Source organism: Manis javanica, chromosome 11 (genome assembly GCF_040802235.1).
Source record: "Manis javanica isolate MJ-LG chromosome 11, MJ_LKY, whole genome shotgun sequence".
Taxonomy (NCBI): Eukaryota; Metazoa; Chordata; class Mammalia; order Pholidota; family Manidae; genus Manis; species Manis javanica.
In genome coordinates this window covers 17,136,387-17,154,623 of record NC_133166.1, presented here as the reverse complement: position 1 = coordinate 17,154,623, position 18,237 = coordinate 17,136,387, and the positions used below count along the sequence as shown (strand labels likewise).

The 18,237-nt window shown below is 38.3% G+C and overlaps 1 protein-coding gene across 12 annotated transcripts in view; it reads right to left on the bottom strand.

Moving 5' to 3' along the window:
* Positions 1 to 18,237, bottom strand: part of NARS2 (asparaginyl-tRNA synthetase 2, mitochondrial) — a 193,663-nt gene that overhangs the window by 68,743 nt on the left and 106,683 nt on the right. For 10 of the 12 annotated variants that reach the window (XR_012122532.1, XR_012122530.1, XR_012122531.1 and 7 more), the window contains 2 exons: positions 8,174 to 8,240; positions 6,516 to 6,653 (listed from right to left, as the gene is read on the bottom strand). Coding sequence is in view for 5 of the 12 variants with exons in the window: in XM_017650483.3 (XP_017505972.3) it covers positions 6,516 to 6,653; positions 8,174 to 8,240 (205 nt within the window). In the remaining 7 variants the exon portion in view is untranslated. Of the gene's footprint in view, positions 1 to 8; positions 5,558 to 6,473; positions 6,654 to 7,599; positions 7,728 to 8,173; positions 8,241 to 18,237 lie in introns of those variants that run through there. The other 2 variants (XM_073215966.1, XM_017650488.3) reach the window with 2 other exon arrangements.

Sequence of the window (18,237 nt, the reverse complement as noted above, 5' to 3'; positions counted from 1 at the left end):
AGAAGTTATGATAAAGTACCCCTCAATTATAAAGATATTTCCATGTAGTATACACAAAGCTGCACTTTCTTCTGATATGATATAAAGAAAAGCCACATTCCCTAAATATCACCAGAACAATCCCCTCAGTTTTAGTTAGGATTGAGATTCCGGGTAGGATTCTTCTATCTTGTGTCTCCCCTGGTAATTACTAGGTTAATTACTAAGAAACTACCTGTTTTTCAAGGCCATAGTGGAGGTAAAGGCACATACAGATATAATACACACTGTGGCATAAAGACACACAAAATGCAAAATCAGGAGGGAATCACACAAATATCTTAAGAACTAATGAGAAAATCTTGGTTGTGTGTTTGCCAAGTGATGGGTGGTAAGGGGTAGAGTGCAAACAGGGGCTGGAAAGAAGCCGCAAGCCTTAGAGCACTAGCTGGTTATTGCGATTTCCTTTATGGACTGGCACACCTGTGGTTTACAGGAGTCTGAGGCTGGCTTAAAAGAGCTGGGGGGCTAAGCAATCCTGCCCTTGATTAAGGAAAGTGAGAATTCACTGGTTGCCAAGTGAACTAACTGCCTTCTTAATTCAGTTGACCAAAGTGAACACTTCTGTAGCTAAATTCTCCACTGTGTTCCTATGCATCTTTGGGAGATTTGAAATAAGTGGAAGGACTTTAGCTCTGCTGTCCTTTCACTTCCCTACATAGATAACAATGAAGGCTACAAAGAACTTCACTACACTCTTCATTTACCTGGTCTAAAACAAAACTGTTTCTACTTTGGGCACATCTTTGAAGCCAGAATGCTGCCAGGAACATCTTCCTTCACTGTGTATGAGTTTTTGTTTTGTTTACGTCACAGAGCTGCCCTGGCATGCTGTCTAGAAATAGTGTTGGTATGCAAGCTGAATGAGCACTGGTCTCTGTGACACTCCCTTTTGACTCTTACTACTCTTTGATTCCAATCAATGTACTGAAGATCTAACTCAGACCTTGAATTAGAAAACACACAGGCTACATAGGAACAAGGCTTTTATTTTAATATATTACCTTTTCTATGCTAACTTTAAAGAGCGAGGAAAAGTTTAAGGTCCCTCCCCCTGCTATCTCTCTTCCTACCTATCTCAGTACTTTTAGATATTGATGAGAAACACAAATTGAACACCTCCCTATTCCGTTTCTCACAGGCTGCTACCAACAATGGAGCAATATCACACACTATTATCAAAGGAAGAATGTTCCACAAACCATAGGAAACAAGTTTGTGGTTTCAGCCTCTATGAGCTTTTGCCCTAACTGCTGACACTTACAGTATTTTGCCCCTAAAAACAACGAGGCACAGCTAGGAAAAGGAAACTTCCAGATGTGATGGGGTGCAGATGCAAATGGGTTACAGGGAGCAATGACTGAAAAAGGACTTTGGCTGGTAAAATGGCTTGTCTGGGAGCATTTTTGGTGGACTGAAATGCATACTTTCCACTTTGACATAAATTCCCAGGATAGCCATTAGTTCTAGATGTGGGAAAACTGGCAAATTCCTTCATCACTGTTTCTGTTGATTTGAGGCTCAAGCTATTATGATGCAGACTGGTTAATTAGCCCCAGCCCAGGGAAACTCATTACATGTCCCCACACCTGTTGAGTTTCTTCCTTCCAAGCTGACTTCACAACATATACTTACTGAATGTCCATTAATGCTTAAGCTTTTAATGATTTGCAAAGTAATGTTGACACAATTAAAAAATTGAACATTACCTGGTGCTTCTGGCACCTCTGCAGGGATTTCTGGGCAGTCACTTTTTCCTATCACACATGACTGGAATGAATGGATATTCTCTGTGAAGCCATTTCCCTAGCTGAGTATCTGCCACCTGCCTCTATGGCATTTTGCATGTTTGCTTAATTTTATTTAAGCCCATGATCTGTTCTCTTCAAGTTATCAAATATGTTTGGTAATTCACAAGTTGTTCTTATAGATTCAAATGAAGAAATATTTAGGTTACCTGAAATCAGAGACTCTTAGAGCTGGCTAGTTCCTTGAGATCATTTAGTCCAATTCTTTGATTTTATGGAGGGAGAAACTGAGGCTCAGAGATTAGAGAGACTTGCCTAAGGTTATAGAGCTAACTAGTAAGAGAGTAGGATCTCAAACCCGGCACTATTAACTTCTCAGTTCACTGTATTTTTCATTATAACATATATGTATCTTCATTTTTTTTTTTTAGGGGTTGGGCAGGTGGGGGGAGGCAGGAAGAAAGAAAGAAAAAGAAACTAAAACTGTAAAACTATAGTATTTTACTATTTATTATCCCTGGCCAAACGATACAAGTGTAGGTTAAACATTTCCCCACTCTTCTCTTTTGATTCTCTAGAGAAGGTACCTGTGAAACCTATCTTTAAAAAAAATTTTTTTAGATTGTATTCCACCCATTGCAGAAACTCTTGCAACACTACATATAACCTGTTATTAGAGCCCTACTAGAAGAAACACAGAACTGTGTTCTGTTCATTCACCAATGAAAAAAATGAAGTAGGGGTGGAAGCAGGCACTTTATACAAGAGGGCTGAGAAGAAATCTAGGTTGCTAATGAATCAGTGTGATAATCTGTCTAATATACATAGTTTAAATAAATTAATTTTAATAATTTAGCTCTGAGAAGCTATATGCTACAGTATTACATAAATTATAGAGGCACACTGAAGTCCCCTTATAATGCCTTCAGGTTTCAAGCTGTGAAGCACATTACTAGAGAGGCTTCTCATTATGGTACTTCTAATACTAAGAAATGTTTGTGAGTGCAGTCTATGACAGAACTGCCAAAAAAATTAAGGAATCTTATGTAATGGCATGTTATGATATGATAACACACACACACACACACACATATTTTAACATTATTGTGCTTTATCACAATAAAGACTTTATCAAAATTTGGAAGGAAAAAGGGCTACAGACTTATTGACTACTTACCATCCCAAACTTTGTGCATGTATATTTTTTATATCTTATCCAATTTAATCCTCATAACTCTGGATAATATTATCATCTTATTTTATAGACTAGGAAAATAAGACTCAAATAAAGTAGGTGGTTTATTTAAGATCACATAGTTTTTAACACAAAGAACTGGGACTTGAACCCAAGAGTATCTGATTCTAAAGCCACTAGATTTCCCTCCATGTCATATAGTCATCAGTCAAAAAAATTTACAGTAGAAGCTATTCTTCAGCTTCCCAGAAATTTCCTTAGAAAATCAAGTTACTCACTTACTACTTGTCCACTGTATGTCTAAAACTGTGTTGCGTTCATCCATCCATCCAATCACCTAACCATCACCAAGTAGATGTAAGGTACCTGCTATGCCCCAGGCATTATGCTAGGCACTAGAGATACATTGAAGAGTGAATATGGGTCCTCAAGTCTTTTGGCATTGAGGAAAGAGTCAGTAATTAAAGAGTTATAAATATAAATGTAAAATTCAACTGTGTTAAGGATTATAATGGGTTTTGAGTTGGTAGTTCTGGGTCTGAAATTTAACATGGTACAGCTATAGTGTCTTAACAGGGGTCTCTGACTCAGTCTGGAGAGTCAAGGACAGTTTCTCTGGAGAAGTGATGACTGAGTAGAGATATGGTGAACAAGTAAAATTACTTAGGTGAAGAGATTGTTCTAGATTGAGGGAACACTATGTGCAAAGATCCTGTGTGAGAGAAAGCACTGCATGTCTGAAGACGTGGAAGAAGGGTGGTGTGGATATGGCAGGGAGCACACGGGAGTGCCATAGAACATCAGGCAAGAGAGATGGGAGCAGTTGATTACATGGGGCCTTGTATCCCAAATAAAAGATTAGAGCAATGAGAGGCCACTGAACAGTTTTAAGAGGGGAGCTAACACATTCAGATTTACACTCTCTCCAGACTCACACTACACTAGGAAGGACTGCCTCAGGGGAGGAAAGATGAATACAGGAAGACCTGCTAGGAGGCTCCTTCAGTAGTACGGGCAAGAAATGATGGTGTCTTAACCCAAAAAGGTAAAAGTGAAAATGAAGAGGAGTGGATGGATTTGAGATATATTTTGGGGTATAAAAATGACAGACTTTAGTAATAGCTTGAATATGGAAAGTGAAAGAGGGAAAGATTTCAAAGGTGAGTCAGATATCAGGCTTGCATAATTAGATGAACAGAAAATATTGAAAGAACAAATTTGGTGGGAGTAGGGGAGCATAGGAGAAATCATGGGTTCCAATCTGGATGTGTTAAGTTTGAGATACTTCTGTGATATAAATGGGAAGAAGATGGGTCAGAGCTCAGAGGAGAAGTCTGGATTAGACAGAGAAATTCCTGAGCTGTCTGAAAATAAATAGTAAGCTGTGGGTAGACACAAAAAGAAGACCTAGCATGGAGGCTTCAGGAATTCTAGCACCTAATGGACTAGTAGAAGAGGATGACCCCGCATTGGAACCTGAGGAAGAATAGCCCACTAAGAAAGGAGGACAACGGACAAGGCGGTGCCACCGAAGCCAAGGGAGGAGGGCGTTTTAAGAAATGGAAAATCATTAATACTGTTGAATAATGCTGAGAGGTGAAGTGAAAGACTTTCAAAAGTCTGCTGGATTTAATTATATGACAATTATTACTGACTTTAGAAAGAGCTGCTTCAGTGGTATGAGAGGGATAGGAGTCACATGAAGAGGAATGAGGAATGAGCAGTAAATGCCATGGTGGTTATTAAAACTTTTGTTATTCTGAAGAAGAGTTTTGTTTGAGACAGCAAAACTTACACAAAGACTACAAAAAAAGATACAATACTACCAGTTTTACTAATTCCTTAAATGCTACAGAAATCCAGAAAAGGAAGGCTTGAGGTGGCTAGGCAACCAAGGAAAGTCTTTCCAGACAAGGAAAGAGTATTTAAGTGCAAAATTGAATGTTTGGAAAGTACTCAGTATAGGGAAATTACACAGAAGAAGTAAGAAATTACAAGAAGGCATGGCGTGTGTTTGTGGGGTGGGATGGGATGGTGTGGTGATAAAAAAAGCCAAGAGATACAGATATAGTCCTGTTTTGTGATGCAGGTTCACTAATGAATTATTTATGATTGGATAATCTATGCCCTGGTCTCTCTTATTTTTTGCTGCCAACCTGTGGGCCAATTCATTTCTCATAATCAATTACACCGAGCTTTGATAGGGAAAAGAGAAAATAAGAATCATAAATCAATTACGTGGCAGTTTGGGATAATACTATGTGATAGGTGGGGTTCAGTGAAATCAATGGCTAAAATGTTATTTATATTTGTGATTTTGACACAGAGCAATAGGGTGGAGAAGAACACAGACTTCAGAGCCAGAGGGAATCAGGTGTGAATACTAACTCTGTCACTTACTTACTACCTATGCAGGCTTGGAAAATGCAATCTCCTGGCACCCCAGGTTTTCATCTGTAAAATGGGAGAAAGAGTAAGTTTCTTGGCAAGTCCTTGTTTTGGGACTTAGACATGAGATGGTAGTTCTTGCTTCATAGGACACTACTAATTGGTGGCTAATATTGTTTCAGCAATACTGTAAGAGAAAACAGGAAATATATTCAAAGAGGTAACCTTGTATACCTAAGATGGGGACATTTTATTTACTGGTGCACTCTGATCTATAATACTGTGTATTTACCTAAAACAAGTGAAAAGCATCAGATAGCAAAGTTAAGTTCTTTGACCTTTTGTGACATAAACATAATATAGTTGTCTAACAGACTTTTATAATTAATGATATTAAGTATATAACTTCAATAGTATTTTTATTTTTATTAAAACGATTAAAAAGTATTTTTATGAAATAAATATTTAAAGAGTCAAATACATTCTTATTTTGTAAAGGACAGAAGACACAAAAAAAAGAACGAAAAGGAAAAGGGAAACCAAAAGAACAAGAAAATTAAGGGTAAAAAAATAAATAATAAAAGCCAAACAAAGCAGACAGACAGGCAGATAGAGCAGAGTCACGCAGAAGAGAAGTAAAAAAATCAGCGCAGAACTTTGGGTCCCTGCACAGCCCTCCCCTCCTTATTTCTACCTGACAGCAAACCGAAGTGCCCTAAGCCTCCTACTCTGCCCAGCCAGCAATTCCTTCACCGATCACGTGGCTGTTACCATCTCTGCCCAGCATACACCCCTCACTGAACCCTCAGTTTCCTAACCAGTATTTAACTTGACAGTAGACCTGGCATAGTGCTCTAGGCCACTTCCTCTCAGTTATTTAAGAAACAACACAAAACACACCTATCTTTGCATCTGCTAAACTCAGAAGGACACCTTGTGATGGAAACGAGGAAATACGTTTATAGAAATTGGGATCTTGTCTGAGAACACATTTTTAGAGATGCCTTTGAGAAACTTTACATAGAGATGTAAAGAATGATGGATGTAGTTTAAGAAAATATGCCAAAGGATAAATGAAATTAAATCAAGGCAAAAACCTAGACTCTGAGATGACCAGCCCTGATTTATTTAATGTTGTTTCTTACTGTATGCTGAGGGCCATCTTCATTATCCCTCATGTAGAAAGGCTTGAGTGCTAAGGGATAATTAATGACAAAGACTGGTATGTTGCCACAGTGCTTCACCAGGTACTTTTCATGTTCAGTGTGTAGATCAACACCCCACTGTAACGGGAAAAAAAGAAATTATCAAAGGAGAGGACAGAGCTTAAATACAAAATGCAGGACCTGAAAATAATCTGTATCAATTCCAAGGGCTTCCTCTCCCTAAGGATCAGTGATGTGTGGAGCTGTCTGCTGAGGTTACACAGATAACTAAACCAGAGAGAGAGATATGTTAACAAGAATACCCAAAGCTGGAAAGATGAAAGCTGAAACTAGTAGATGAACACTATGCTTTCTGCCCCTCATCTCAGGGAGCAGCGTTTAGCAGATGAATAATATCTACAGGAAAACAAAGTACCCTTTCTACAGTGTATAAAAACTGACTTCAAAATTGCAGTTTTTATTAATATTGCCTAGAGCTTCTTCAATGGTTACTGTTTCTAAGACTCAGGAAATTAAATGATGAAAGATAATGTTCCGAATATTGAGTCTATCTTTGGCTGGATGGTTTCTCTCAGTGAGTTTTATTTTTAATAAAAGAGTCAACTCACATATCAGATGCTCTTTGATGAATATTTAATAACACTGCTCATCTATTTATTCAGCAATACTAATGTGCCTATTAAAGCCCAGGTACCATGCTAGTACTAGACACAGTGGTGAGAAAAATAGAATCCCTGACTTAATGTTTCCAGGGTAGGAGACAAACATAAATAAAAATAAAATACAATAAAATAAAAATATAAAATTATTTTCATATTTGTGTACTTTAAAAAATAAAACAATATTTAAAGATTATACAAAGAAATTAGTTGATTATAAATATAACAAGAATAGGCTACTCAAAATTTGTAACACGATCTGACTTCACTGGGGATGGGACTGGTCTAAGGAATAGTTTAAAGACAAACGTATTACAATCTTAACATTCTCTTATTACTCCCACTTGTCTGGCAATATCCTATTAGTTATAGGAAAGAAGCAATGGCATAAAAATGAGACTTGCCTCTAAAGTTGTGTGCAAGCCCACTGATAAGTCATGTGGCCTCTCTGGACGTATATTCTTGTCAATAAAATAAAGGAGTTTTTAAAAAAATTCAGTGTTTTCCAAAGTGGATCACAAATTAGAAGGTTCTATAAAGTTCAAAAGAAAAAGAAATCTGTTTAATGTGTTGCTTAATCTTATTTGATCACATAACCTCTTTTGTCTGTCACCTGTTAATATCATTTGGCATATACTATGGGAAACACTGAACTGGCTGATTTCTGCTAATATTCTATGATTACCTTTTTTAATAAGGATTTTCATCTTCCTAAATTTGGGAAACATTTATAACTATTTAGTCACTGCTATTTAAAAAAACTCTACTTCAAAATTATTCTTCATTCTAAATATTTAAACAAGGTTGAGCAAAAATAAAAAAAAGCCAATGTACAAATGAGCAAATACTGTGCACTGCTAATAAGGAAACAAGATTATTTTAAAGTAATCTTAATGAAATAAGATAATGACAAAAGGTAAACATATATTCACATATACCCCCCACCCCCCCCCCACCACGTAACTAACTAAACACTACCTCAGGGGTGAAGGTGAAGTTCTCAGATGCCTGCTTTAAGATCTCCACTGCTTCAGTATAAGAGAGGCTGGAAAGAAACGGGGTAAAAACAGAGAAAGGTCAATATGATGGGCTATTTTCAACCAGTCAATCTGAAAACTACAGAAGGCCTATTCTTATACAGTCTTTGAGATCATAATGAATATTAAATGACTACTGTCTAATCAGGAATAAAAGGTGATCTAATCCTATAAGAGTCTGATCAGCATGAAGAAAACTGCCTACTCAATAACCCCAATCCTATTTATTTCCAACGTACACAGAGGAGCTAATCAATTAAGCAAGTAAAGATTTTCTCTGAATTCATGCTGTGCTAATGCCTTAATGAAAAATGTGAAATATGGAGGCTGAAAGAGCAAAAGTCTTTTTACATAAACTGGTTATTCATTCATTCATATATTCATTCAACAAACACATATTCAGCATCTACTGAGTGCTGGCATAATTTTAGGTACTGGAGATACAGTAAATGACAAGCCCCTGCCTTTATGGAGCTGATATTCCTGTGTGTGTGGGATGGGAGTAGGCAGTGGGGAGAAAAGATAAGCAAAGAGAAGAAATAATAGGGAGCTCTTGGTGCTGTGAAGAAAAATAAGGTAAGAAGACAGAGGGGGGAGCTATTTTAGTTAAGAGGATCAGGGGAGGCCTCAACTAAGTGTCTGGCATCTGAACAGATAATCTGCATGAAATAAGGATACAAGTCATATAAACATCTGGGGGGAAGTATTCCAGTAACAGGAACAGCAGGTATGAAGGCCTGTGGTGAGGAACAGTTTGGTTCATTCAAAGAACAATAAAGTAAATGTAACTATAGCATATTGAACATGGGGAAGAATGCCAGGAAATCAGATCAGAAAGGTAGACAGAAGTCAGATCCTACGGACTCTTTGGCTTTGTAATATATTTTAAGCATTTTAAGAGGGTTTAGGAAAAATATTACTGGTTACCTCAGAAAGAAACCCTCATGCCAAAAGCAAGCCAACCAAAGGATTTATTTTAGCTGTTTGAATGGGTAACATATGCACATAGTTCAAACAAAGATTAAATATTAATATACAATCATGCATTCTTTTATAAGTGGGAAGCAATAGTCTATCTGCCATACACACTTTCCTTTTTTTTTTTGTATCATTAATATACAATTACATGAGCAACACTGTGGTTACTAGATACACACCATTATCAAGTCCCAACCACATACTCATTACAGTCACTGTCCATCAGCATAGTAAGATGCTATAGAATCACTACGACTTCTCTGTGTTGTATGGCCTTCCCCGTGCCCCCCTCCTACATTATGTGTGCTAATTGTAATGCCCCATTTTCCCCCTTATCCCTCCCTTCCGGCCCATCTTCCCCAGTCCCTTTCCCTTTGGTAACTGTTAGTCCATTCTTGGGTTCTGTGAGTCTGCTGCTGTTTTGTACCTTCAGTTTTTGCTTTGTTCTTATACTCCACAGATGAGTGAAATCACTTGATACTTGTCTTTCTCCGCCTGGCTCATTTCACTGAGCATAATACCCTCTAGCTCCATTCATGTTGTTGCAAATGGTAGGATTTGTTTTCTTCGTATGGCTGAATAATATTCCATTACGTATATGTACCACCACTTCTTTATCCATCCATCTACTAATGGACACTTAGGTTGCTTCCATTTCTTCGCTGTGATAAACATAGGGGTGCATATGTCTTTTTGAAACTGGACTCCTGCATTCTTAGGGTAAATTCCTAGGAGTGGAATTCCTGGGTCAACTGGTATTTCTATTTTGAGTTTTTTGAGGAACCTCCATATTGCTTTCCACAATGGTTGAACTAATTTACATTCCCACCAGCAGTGTAGGAGGGTTCCCCTTTCTCCATATCCTCACCAACATTTGTTGTTGTTTGTCTTTTGGATGTTGGCCATCCTAACTAGTGCTAGGTGATATTTCATTGTGGTTTTAATTTGCATTTCTCTGATGATTAGCAATGTGGAGCATCTTTTCATGTGCCTGTTGGCCATCTGAATTTCTTCTTTGGAGAAGTGTCTGTTCAGATCCTCTGCCCATGTTTTAATTGGATTATTTGCTTTTTGTTTGTTGAGGCATGTGAGCTCTTTATATATTTTAGATGTCAACCCCTTATTGGATATGTCATTTATGAATATATTCTCCAATACTGGAGAATGACTTTTTGTTCTACTGATAGTGTCCTTTGCTGTATAGAAACTTTTTAGTTTGATATAGTCCCATTTGTTCATCTTTGCTTTTGTTTCCCTTGCCTGGGGAGATATGTTCATGAAGAAGTTGCTCATGTTTATATTCAAGATAGTTTTACCTATGTTGTCTCCTAAGAATTTTATGGTTTTATAATTTACATTCAGGTCTTTGATCCATTTTGAGTTTACTTTAGTGTATGGAGTTAGACAGTAATTCAGTTTCGTTCTCTTGCATGTAGGTCCCCAGTTTTGCCAACACCAGCTGTTGAAGAGGCTGTCATTTCCCCATTGTATGTCCATGGATCCTTTATCATATATTAATTGACCATATATGGTTGGGTTTATATCACAGCTCTCTAGTCTGTTCCATTGTCTATGGGTCTGTTCTTGTGCCAGTACCAAATTGTCTTGATTACTGTGGCTTTATAGTAGAGCCACAGTAATCAAGACAATTTGGTACCTTGAAGTTGGGGGGTATGATCCCTCCAAGCTTTATTCTTCCTTCTCAGGATTGCTTTGGCTATTTGGGGTCTTTTGTGGTTCCATATGAATTTTAGAACGATTTTCTCTAGTTCGTTGAAGAATTGTTGGCATTTTGATAGGAATTGCATTGAATTTGCAGCTCGCTTTAGGCAGAATGGTCATTTTGACAATATTAATTCTTCCTATCCATGAGCATGGGATGCGTTTCCACTTATTGGTATCCTTTTTAATTTCTCTCATGAGTGTCTTGTAGTTTTCAGGGTATAGGTCTTTCACTTACTTGGTTAGGTTTATTCCTAGGTATTTTATTCTTTTTGATGCAACTGCGAATGGAATTGTTTTCCTGATTTCTTTTTCTGCTGGTTCATTGTTAGTGTATAGGAATGCCACAGATTTCTGTGTATTAATTTTGTATCCTGCAACTTTGCTGAGTTCAGATATTAGATCTAGTAGTTTTGGAGTGGATTCTCTAGGGTTTTTTATGTACAATATCATGTTATCTGCAAACAGGGGTAGTTTAACTTTTTCCTTGCCAATTTGGATGCCTTTTATTTCTTTGTCTTGTCTGATTGCCATGGCTAGGACCTCCAGTACTATGTCGAAAAGAAGTGGGGGAGAGTGGGCATCTTTGTCTTGTTCCCAATCTTGAAGGAAAAGCTTTCAGCTTCTCACTGTTAAGTATAATGTTGGCTGTGGGTTTGTCATATATGGGCTTTATTTTGTTGAGGTACTTGCCCTTAATACCCATTTTATTGAGAGTTTTTATCATGAATGGATGTTGAATTTTGTCAAATGCTTTCTCAGCATCTATGCAGATGATCATGTGGTTTTTGTCCTTTTTGTTGATGTGGTAGATAATGTTGATGGATTTTCAAATGTACCAACCTTGCATCCCTGGAATAAATTCTACTTGATCATGATGGATGATCTTTTGGATGTATTTTTGAATTCGGTTTGCTAATATTTTGTTGAGTATTTTTGCATCTATGTTCATCAGGAATATTGGTCTGTAATTTTCTTTTTTTGCGGTGTCTTTGCCTGGTTTTGTTATTAGAGTGATGTTGGCCTCACAGAATGAGTTTGGAAGTATTCCCTCTTCTTCTACTCTTTGAAAAACTTTAAGGAGGATGGGTATTAGGTCTTCACTAAATGTTTGATAAAATTCAGCAGTGAAGCCATCTGGTCCAGGGGTTTTGTTCTTAGGTAGGTTTTTGATTACCAGTTCAATTTCGTTGCTGGTGATTGGTCTGTTCAGATTTTCTGTTTCTTTCTCGGTCAGCATTGGAAGGTTGTATTTTTCTAGAAAGTTGTCCATTTCTTCTGGGTTATCCAGTTTGTTATCATATCATTTTTCATAGTATTCTCACATAGTTCTTTGTATTTCTGTGGTGTCTGTAGTGATTTTTCCTTTCTGATTTCTGATTCTGTTTATGTTAGTAGACTCTTTTTTTCTTGATACGTCTGGCTAAGAGTTAACCTATTTTGTTTATTTTCTTGAAGAACCAGCTCTTGCTTTGATTCTTTCTATTGTTTTATTCTCGATTGTATTTATTTCTGATCTAATCTTTATTATATTCCTCCTTCTACTGACTTTGGGCCTCCTTTGTTCTTCTTTTACTAGTCTCGTTAATTTTGAGATTAGAATGCTCATGTGGGTTTGTTCTTCTTTCCTGCGAAAGGCCTGTATTGCAATACACTTTCCTCTCAGCACAGCCTTTGTATGGCATCCCACATATGTTGTGGTGTTGAATTATTGTCATTTGTCTTCATATATTGCTTGATCTCTGTTTTTATTCAGTCATTGATCCACTGGTTATTTAGGAGCATGTTGTGAAGCCTCCATGTGTTTGTGGGATTTTTCATTTTCTTTGCGTGATTTATTTCTAGTTTCATACCTTTGTGGTCTGAGAAACTGGCTGATACAATTTCAGTCTTTCTGAATTTACCGAGGCTCTTTTTGTGGCCTAGTATATGGTCTATTCTTGAAAATGTTCCATGTGCACTTGAGAAAAGTGTGTATTCTGCTGCTTTTTGGTGTAGAGTTCCGTAGATGTCTGTTAGGTCCATCTGTTCTAATATGTTGTTCAGTGCCTCTGTGTCCTTACTTATTTTCTGTCTGGTTGTTCTTTCCTTCAGAGTGACTGGAGTGTTGAAGTCTCCTAGAATAAATGCATTGCATTCTATTTCCCCTTTTAATTCTGTGAGTATTTGTTTCACATATGTAGGTGCTCCTGTGTTGGGCACAAATGGATTTAGAATGGTTATATCTTCCTGTTGGATTGACCCCTTTATCATTATGTAATGTCCTTCTTTGTCTCTTGTGACTTCCTGTGTTTTTTTTTTTCTTTAAACATTGGGATCTTGTGACTTCTGTGTTCTGAAGTCTATTTTGTCTGATACAAGTACAGTACTGCAACTCCTGCTTGTTTCTCTCTATTACTTGCATGAAATGTCTTTTTCCATCCCTTCACTTTTTAGTCTCTGTATGTCTTTGGATTTAAAGTGAGTCTCTTGTAGGCAGCATATAGATGGGTCTTGTTTTTTTATCCATTCAGTGACTCTATGTCTTTTGATTGGTGCATTCAGTCCATTTACATTTAGGGTGATTATTGATAGGTATGTACTTACTGACATTGCAGGCTTTAGATTCATGGTTACCAAAGGTTCAAGGTTAACTTCCTTTCTATCTAAGAGTCTAACTTAACTCACTTAATATGCTGTTATAAACATAATCTGAAGGTTCTTTTTTTCTCTCCTCCTTTTTCTTCCTCCTCCATTCTTTATATATTAGTTATTATATTTTGTACTCTTTGTCTATCCATTGATTGACTTTGGGGATAGTTAATTTAATTTTGCATTTGTAGTTCTACTTTCTTTACTGTGGTTGTATTACCTCTGGTGACAGCTATTAAACCTTAGGAACACTTCTATCTATAGCAGTCCCTCCAAAATACACTGTAAAGATGGTTTGTGGGAGGTAAATTCTCTCAGCTTTTGCTTATCTGGAAATTGTTTACTCTGTCCTTCAAATTTAAATGATAATCATGAATTTAAATGATGATCTGTGCATCTCCATGGACTGAGAAACTATCTCCTTCCCCAGATTGGGGAAGTTTTCAGAAAGATCTCCATGGCCTGAGAGATTATCTCCTTCCTCAGATTGGGGTAGTTTTCAGCAATTACCTCCTCAAAGATACTTTCTATCCCTTTTTCTCTCTCTTCTTCTTCTGGTACCCCTATAATGTGAATATTGTTCCATTTGGATTGGTCACACAGTTCTCGCAATATTCTTTCATTCTTAGAGATCCTTTTTTCTCTCTGTGCCTCAGCTTCTTTGTATTCCTCTTCTCTAGTTTCTATTTCATTTATTGTCTCCTCCACTGTATCTGCTTTAAATACCCTCTATTGTGCTCTTCAACGATTGGATCTCTGACCGGAATTCATTCCTGAGTTCTTGAATATCTTTCCGTACCTCCATAATCATGTTAATGATTTTTATTTTGAACTCCCTTTCAGGAAGAATCATGAGATTGATGTCATTTAAATCTTTCTCAGGAGTTGTATTCGTAATTTCACTTTGAACCAGGTTCCTTTGACATTTCATATTTATATATGGCACCCTCTAGTGTCCAGAAGCTGTACTCTCTGGAGCTGCTCAGCCCCTGAAGCAATGTCGGGGGTCGCAGGGGAGCTGTACTTGGGGTAGGAAAGAGCTGTTCCCCGCCTCCCGGCTGATGTGCCCATCTCCACTGCCTGAGCCAGTGGGCTGAACTCAGAGGTATAGTATAAGCCTCGATGCTTTATTTGTAGTTGCTGTAGACAGATCTTCCCTCTGGCTGGCCTAACGCCAGGATAGGGTTTGCCGGTTTGCGAGCCAGGTGGGGCTGGCTGGGAGAAAGGCGCAGTAGGCTGCCTATCACAGAGGGGGTCCTTGGAGCTGTGTAGCCAGCCAGGGAACTGGAGCACCTGAAGATCATGAAAACTCCAAACCTGCTGGGCAGAGTGCACCCAGACAATTCTGTCTACCTGTCCGTTCTCCTGAGCAGTAAGCTCTGTGCAATCCTTGCCCCTTTAGCAGCCCTCTTGCTAAGGGCTTCCTTGTTAGAAAGTCTCTCAGACTGCCCACCTTTCTTTTTCCCAGAGCAGCCAGATATGGATCCATGCTTTCCACCAGCAGCTGGAATCTCAGTCTCTCCAGGAATCCTGTCTGTCTTAGCTTTCCAATCCCCTAATCACAAGAGTACCATGCAAGCACCATGAAATGTAGGTTTGTGCTCCCAGAGCAGATCTCCGGAGCTAGGTATTCAGCAGTCCCAGAACTCCACTCCCTCCTCGCTCCATTTCTCTTCCTCCTGCCAGTGAGCTGGGGTGGGGGAGGAGCTTGGGTCCCGCCAGGCCACAGCTTTGGTATGCTACCCTGTTCTGTGAGGTCTGCTCTTTTCTCTAGGTGCATGCAGTCTGGTGCAGTCCTCTTTCCTCTTGCTCTTTCAGGATTAGTTGTATTAATTATATTTTTGTATTATATACAGTTTTAAGAGGAAGCCTCTGTCTCACCTCTCATGCCACCATCTTTAATCTCCTATACCTGAAGCGTTTCTGGATTTACCCCTTTATCATTACATAATCTCCTTCTTTGTCTCTTGTTACTTTCTTCATTTTGAAGGTCTATTTTATCTGATACAAGTATTGCAACTCCTGCTTTTTACTCCCTATTGTTTGCATGAAATATCTTTTTCTGTCCCTTCACTTTTATGTCTTCACTTTCAGTCTGTGTAAGTCTTTGGGTTTGAAATGAGTCTCTTGTAGGCAGCAAATAGATGGGTCTTGCTTTTTTATCCATTCTGTAACTCTGTGTCTTTTGATTGGTGCATTCAGTCCATTTACATTTAGGGTGATTATCGATAGACATGTACTTATTGCCATTGCAGGCCTTGGATTCGTGGTTACCAAAGGAGGTTCAAGGGAAGCTTCTTTACTATCTACCTCTCTAACTTAACTCCCTCATTTATGCTATTATAAACACAGTCTGATGATTCCTTATTTCTCTCCCTTCTTTTTCTTCCTCCTCTACTCTTTTTATATTAGGTGTTTTATTCAGCACTCTTTGTGTTTCCCTTGACTGACTGGATAGCTGATTTTACTTTGCATTTAGTTGGTCTACTTCCTTTGCTGTGGTTTTATTTTCTCTGGTATTAGCTATTTAGCCTTAGGCATACTTCCATCTAGAGCTGTCCCTTTAAAATATACTGTAGAGGTGGTTTGTGGGAGGTAAATCCCCTTAACTTTTGTTTATCTGAGAATTATTTAATCCCTCCCTTCATATTTAAATGATAATCTTGCTGGCTACAGTATTCTTGGTTCAAGGCCCTTCTGTTTCACTGAATTGAACATATCATGCCATTCCCTTTTGGCCTGTAAGGTTTCTGCTGAGAAGTCTGATGATAGCCTGATGTATTTTCTTTTGTAGGTGAACTTTTTCTCTGTCTGGCTGCTTTTAATACTTTATCCTTGTCTTTGATCTTTGCCATTTTCATTATTATATGTCTTGGGTTGTCCTCCTTGGGCCCCTTGTGTTCAGAGATCTGTGGATAGCAATGGCCTGAGAGACTATTTCATTTCCCAGTTTGGAGAAGTTTTCAGCGATTATTTCTTCAAAGACATTTTCTATGCCTTTTTCTCTCTCTTCTTTTCTGGTATCCCTATAATGAGAATATTGTTCTGTTTGCATTGATCACACAGTTCTCTGAATACTCTTTCATTCCTAGAGATCCTTTCATTCTCTGTCTCAGTTTCTCTGTATTCCTGTTCTCTGACTTCTATTCCACTAACAGTCTCTTCCACCAGTCTGCTCTTAAATCCTTCCACTGTTTGTTTCATTTCTGTTATCTCCCTCCTGAATTTGTCTGAGTTCTTTATTTCTCTGTAGCTCTATCAGCATGCTTATGACTTTTATTCTGAATTATTTTTCAGGAAGTTGGTGATTTCAGTCTCATCAAGCCCTCTTTCTGGTGTTTTAGGGATTTTGGATTGCAAAAGTTTCTTCTCCCTTTTCATGGTGATGGGAGTGGTTTCCAGCAAGTGGTCACTGGCGAGTGGCGCATGTGTCACCTGGGAGACAAAGTGCCTTCCTGATTGATGGTCACCTTGCCTGTCTCCACTGTCTGTGCCAGTCATCCACACACAAGGGGAAGCCTCTGGGTTAATCCCCTAGGCTGCCATGGGCGGAATGTCCCTCGGGATCGCCTAGGGCACTGGTGGGGGTCACTGGCCAGCAGCGCATGTGTCTGCCACAAGGATAAGGCCCCTTCGTGCCTCCGGGTCTCCACGCCCATCTCTTCTGTCTGTGCTGGTCAACCACGCATAGGGGGCAGCCTCTCAGTTAATTCCCTGAGCTGCCATGAGCAGGGTGGCCCTCAACATGGCTTATGGCACTGGCAGGGGTTGCAGGTGAGTGGCGTGTGTTCTGCCATGAGAACAAAGCCCCTTTGTGCCTCCCGGTCTCTGCGCCTCTCTCTGCTGTCTATTCTGGTCAGCCGTGTGCAGGGAGCAGCCTTTGTGTCTGGGTTGGTTAGCCGTGTGCAGGGAGAAGCCTCTGTTAAGCTGCATACACATTCATTTTCTTTATATCTTTTTTTTACCCAGTAATGTACTTCATAGATCTTTCCATATCAGTATATGAAGAGCTTTTCATTTTTTGAACTCTTACATAATATTCCATTTTGTGGATTTATCCTAACTAGTTTAATCAGTCATCTCTTGGTGGATATTTCAGCTGTTTCCAACCTTAGGCTATTATAAATCATGACCACATGTACCATTTTATGCTATTACAAATGATTATTACATACTAATTTTGCACATGGAAAAAGAGAATTGTTGGATTAAAGGGTATCTGCATTTTCAGTTTTTTACATTTTGAAAGATATTGCCAAAGATATTGTTCCTCTTTTACAGGGCTATACCAATTTATCCCCCTCAGTAAAATGTCAGTTTCTCTATATCCTATGCAAGAGTATATTGGATGACTAAAAACAAAAATCTACAAACTTTCTGAAGGACTTTGAGCTCAAAAAATAACTTACCCAACCCAAATTTATTCTCTAAGCAAAAATGAAGTTCATATCTACAATAACTAATTGGAAAGAGCTATATCTTTTAGTACAAATAAACCCTCCAAAGCTACGTTTTGAGAGTAAGGTTCTTTTCTAAGATGAAAATTCAACTCAAATTAAAATCTAGTATTAAATGATAGGTAATAATAATCTTTAAATGAGCATTTTACAGAAGAGAACTGAAGCTTAGAGATCATCAGTAACTTACTAAAAATCACTTATGTAATTAAGCAGT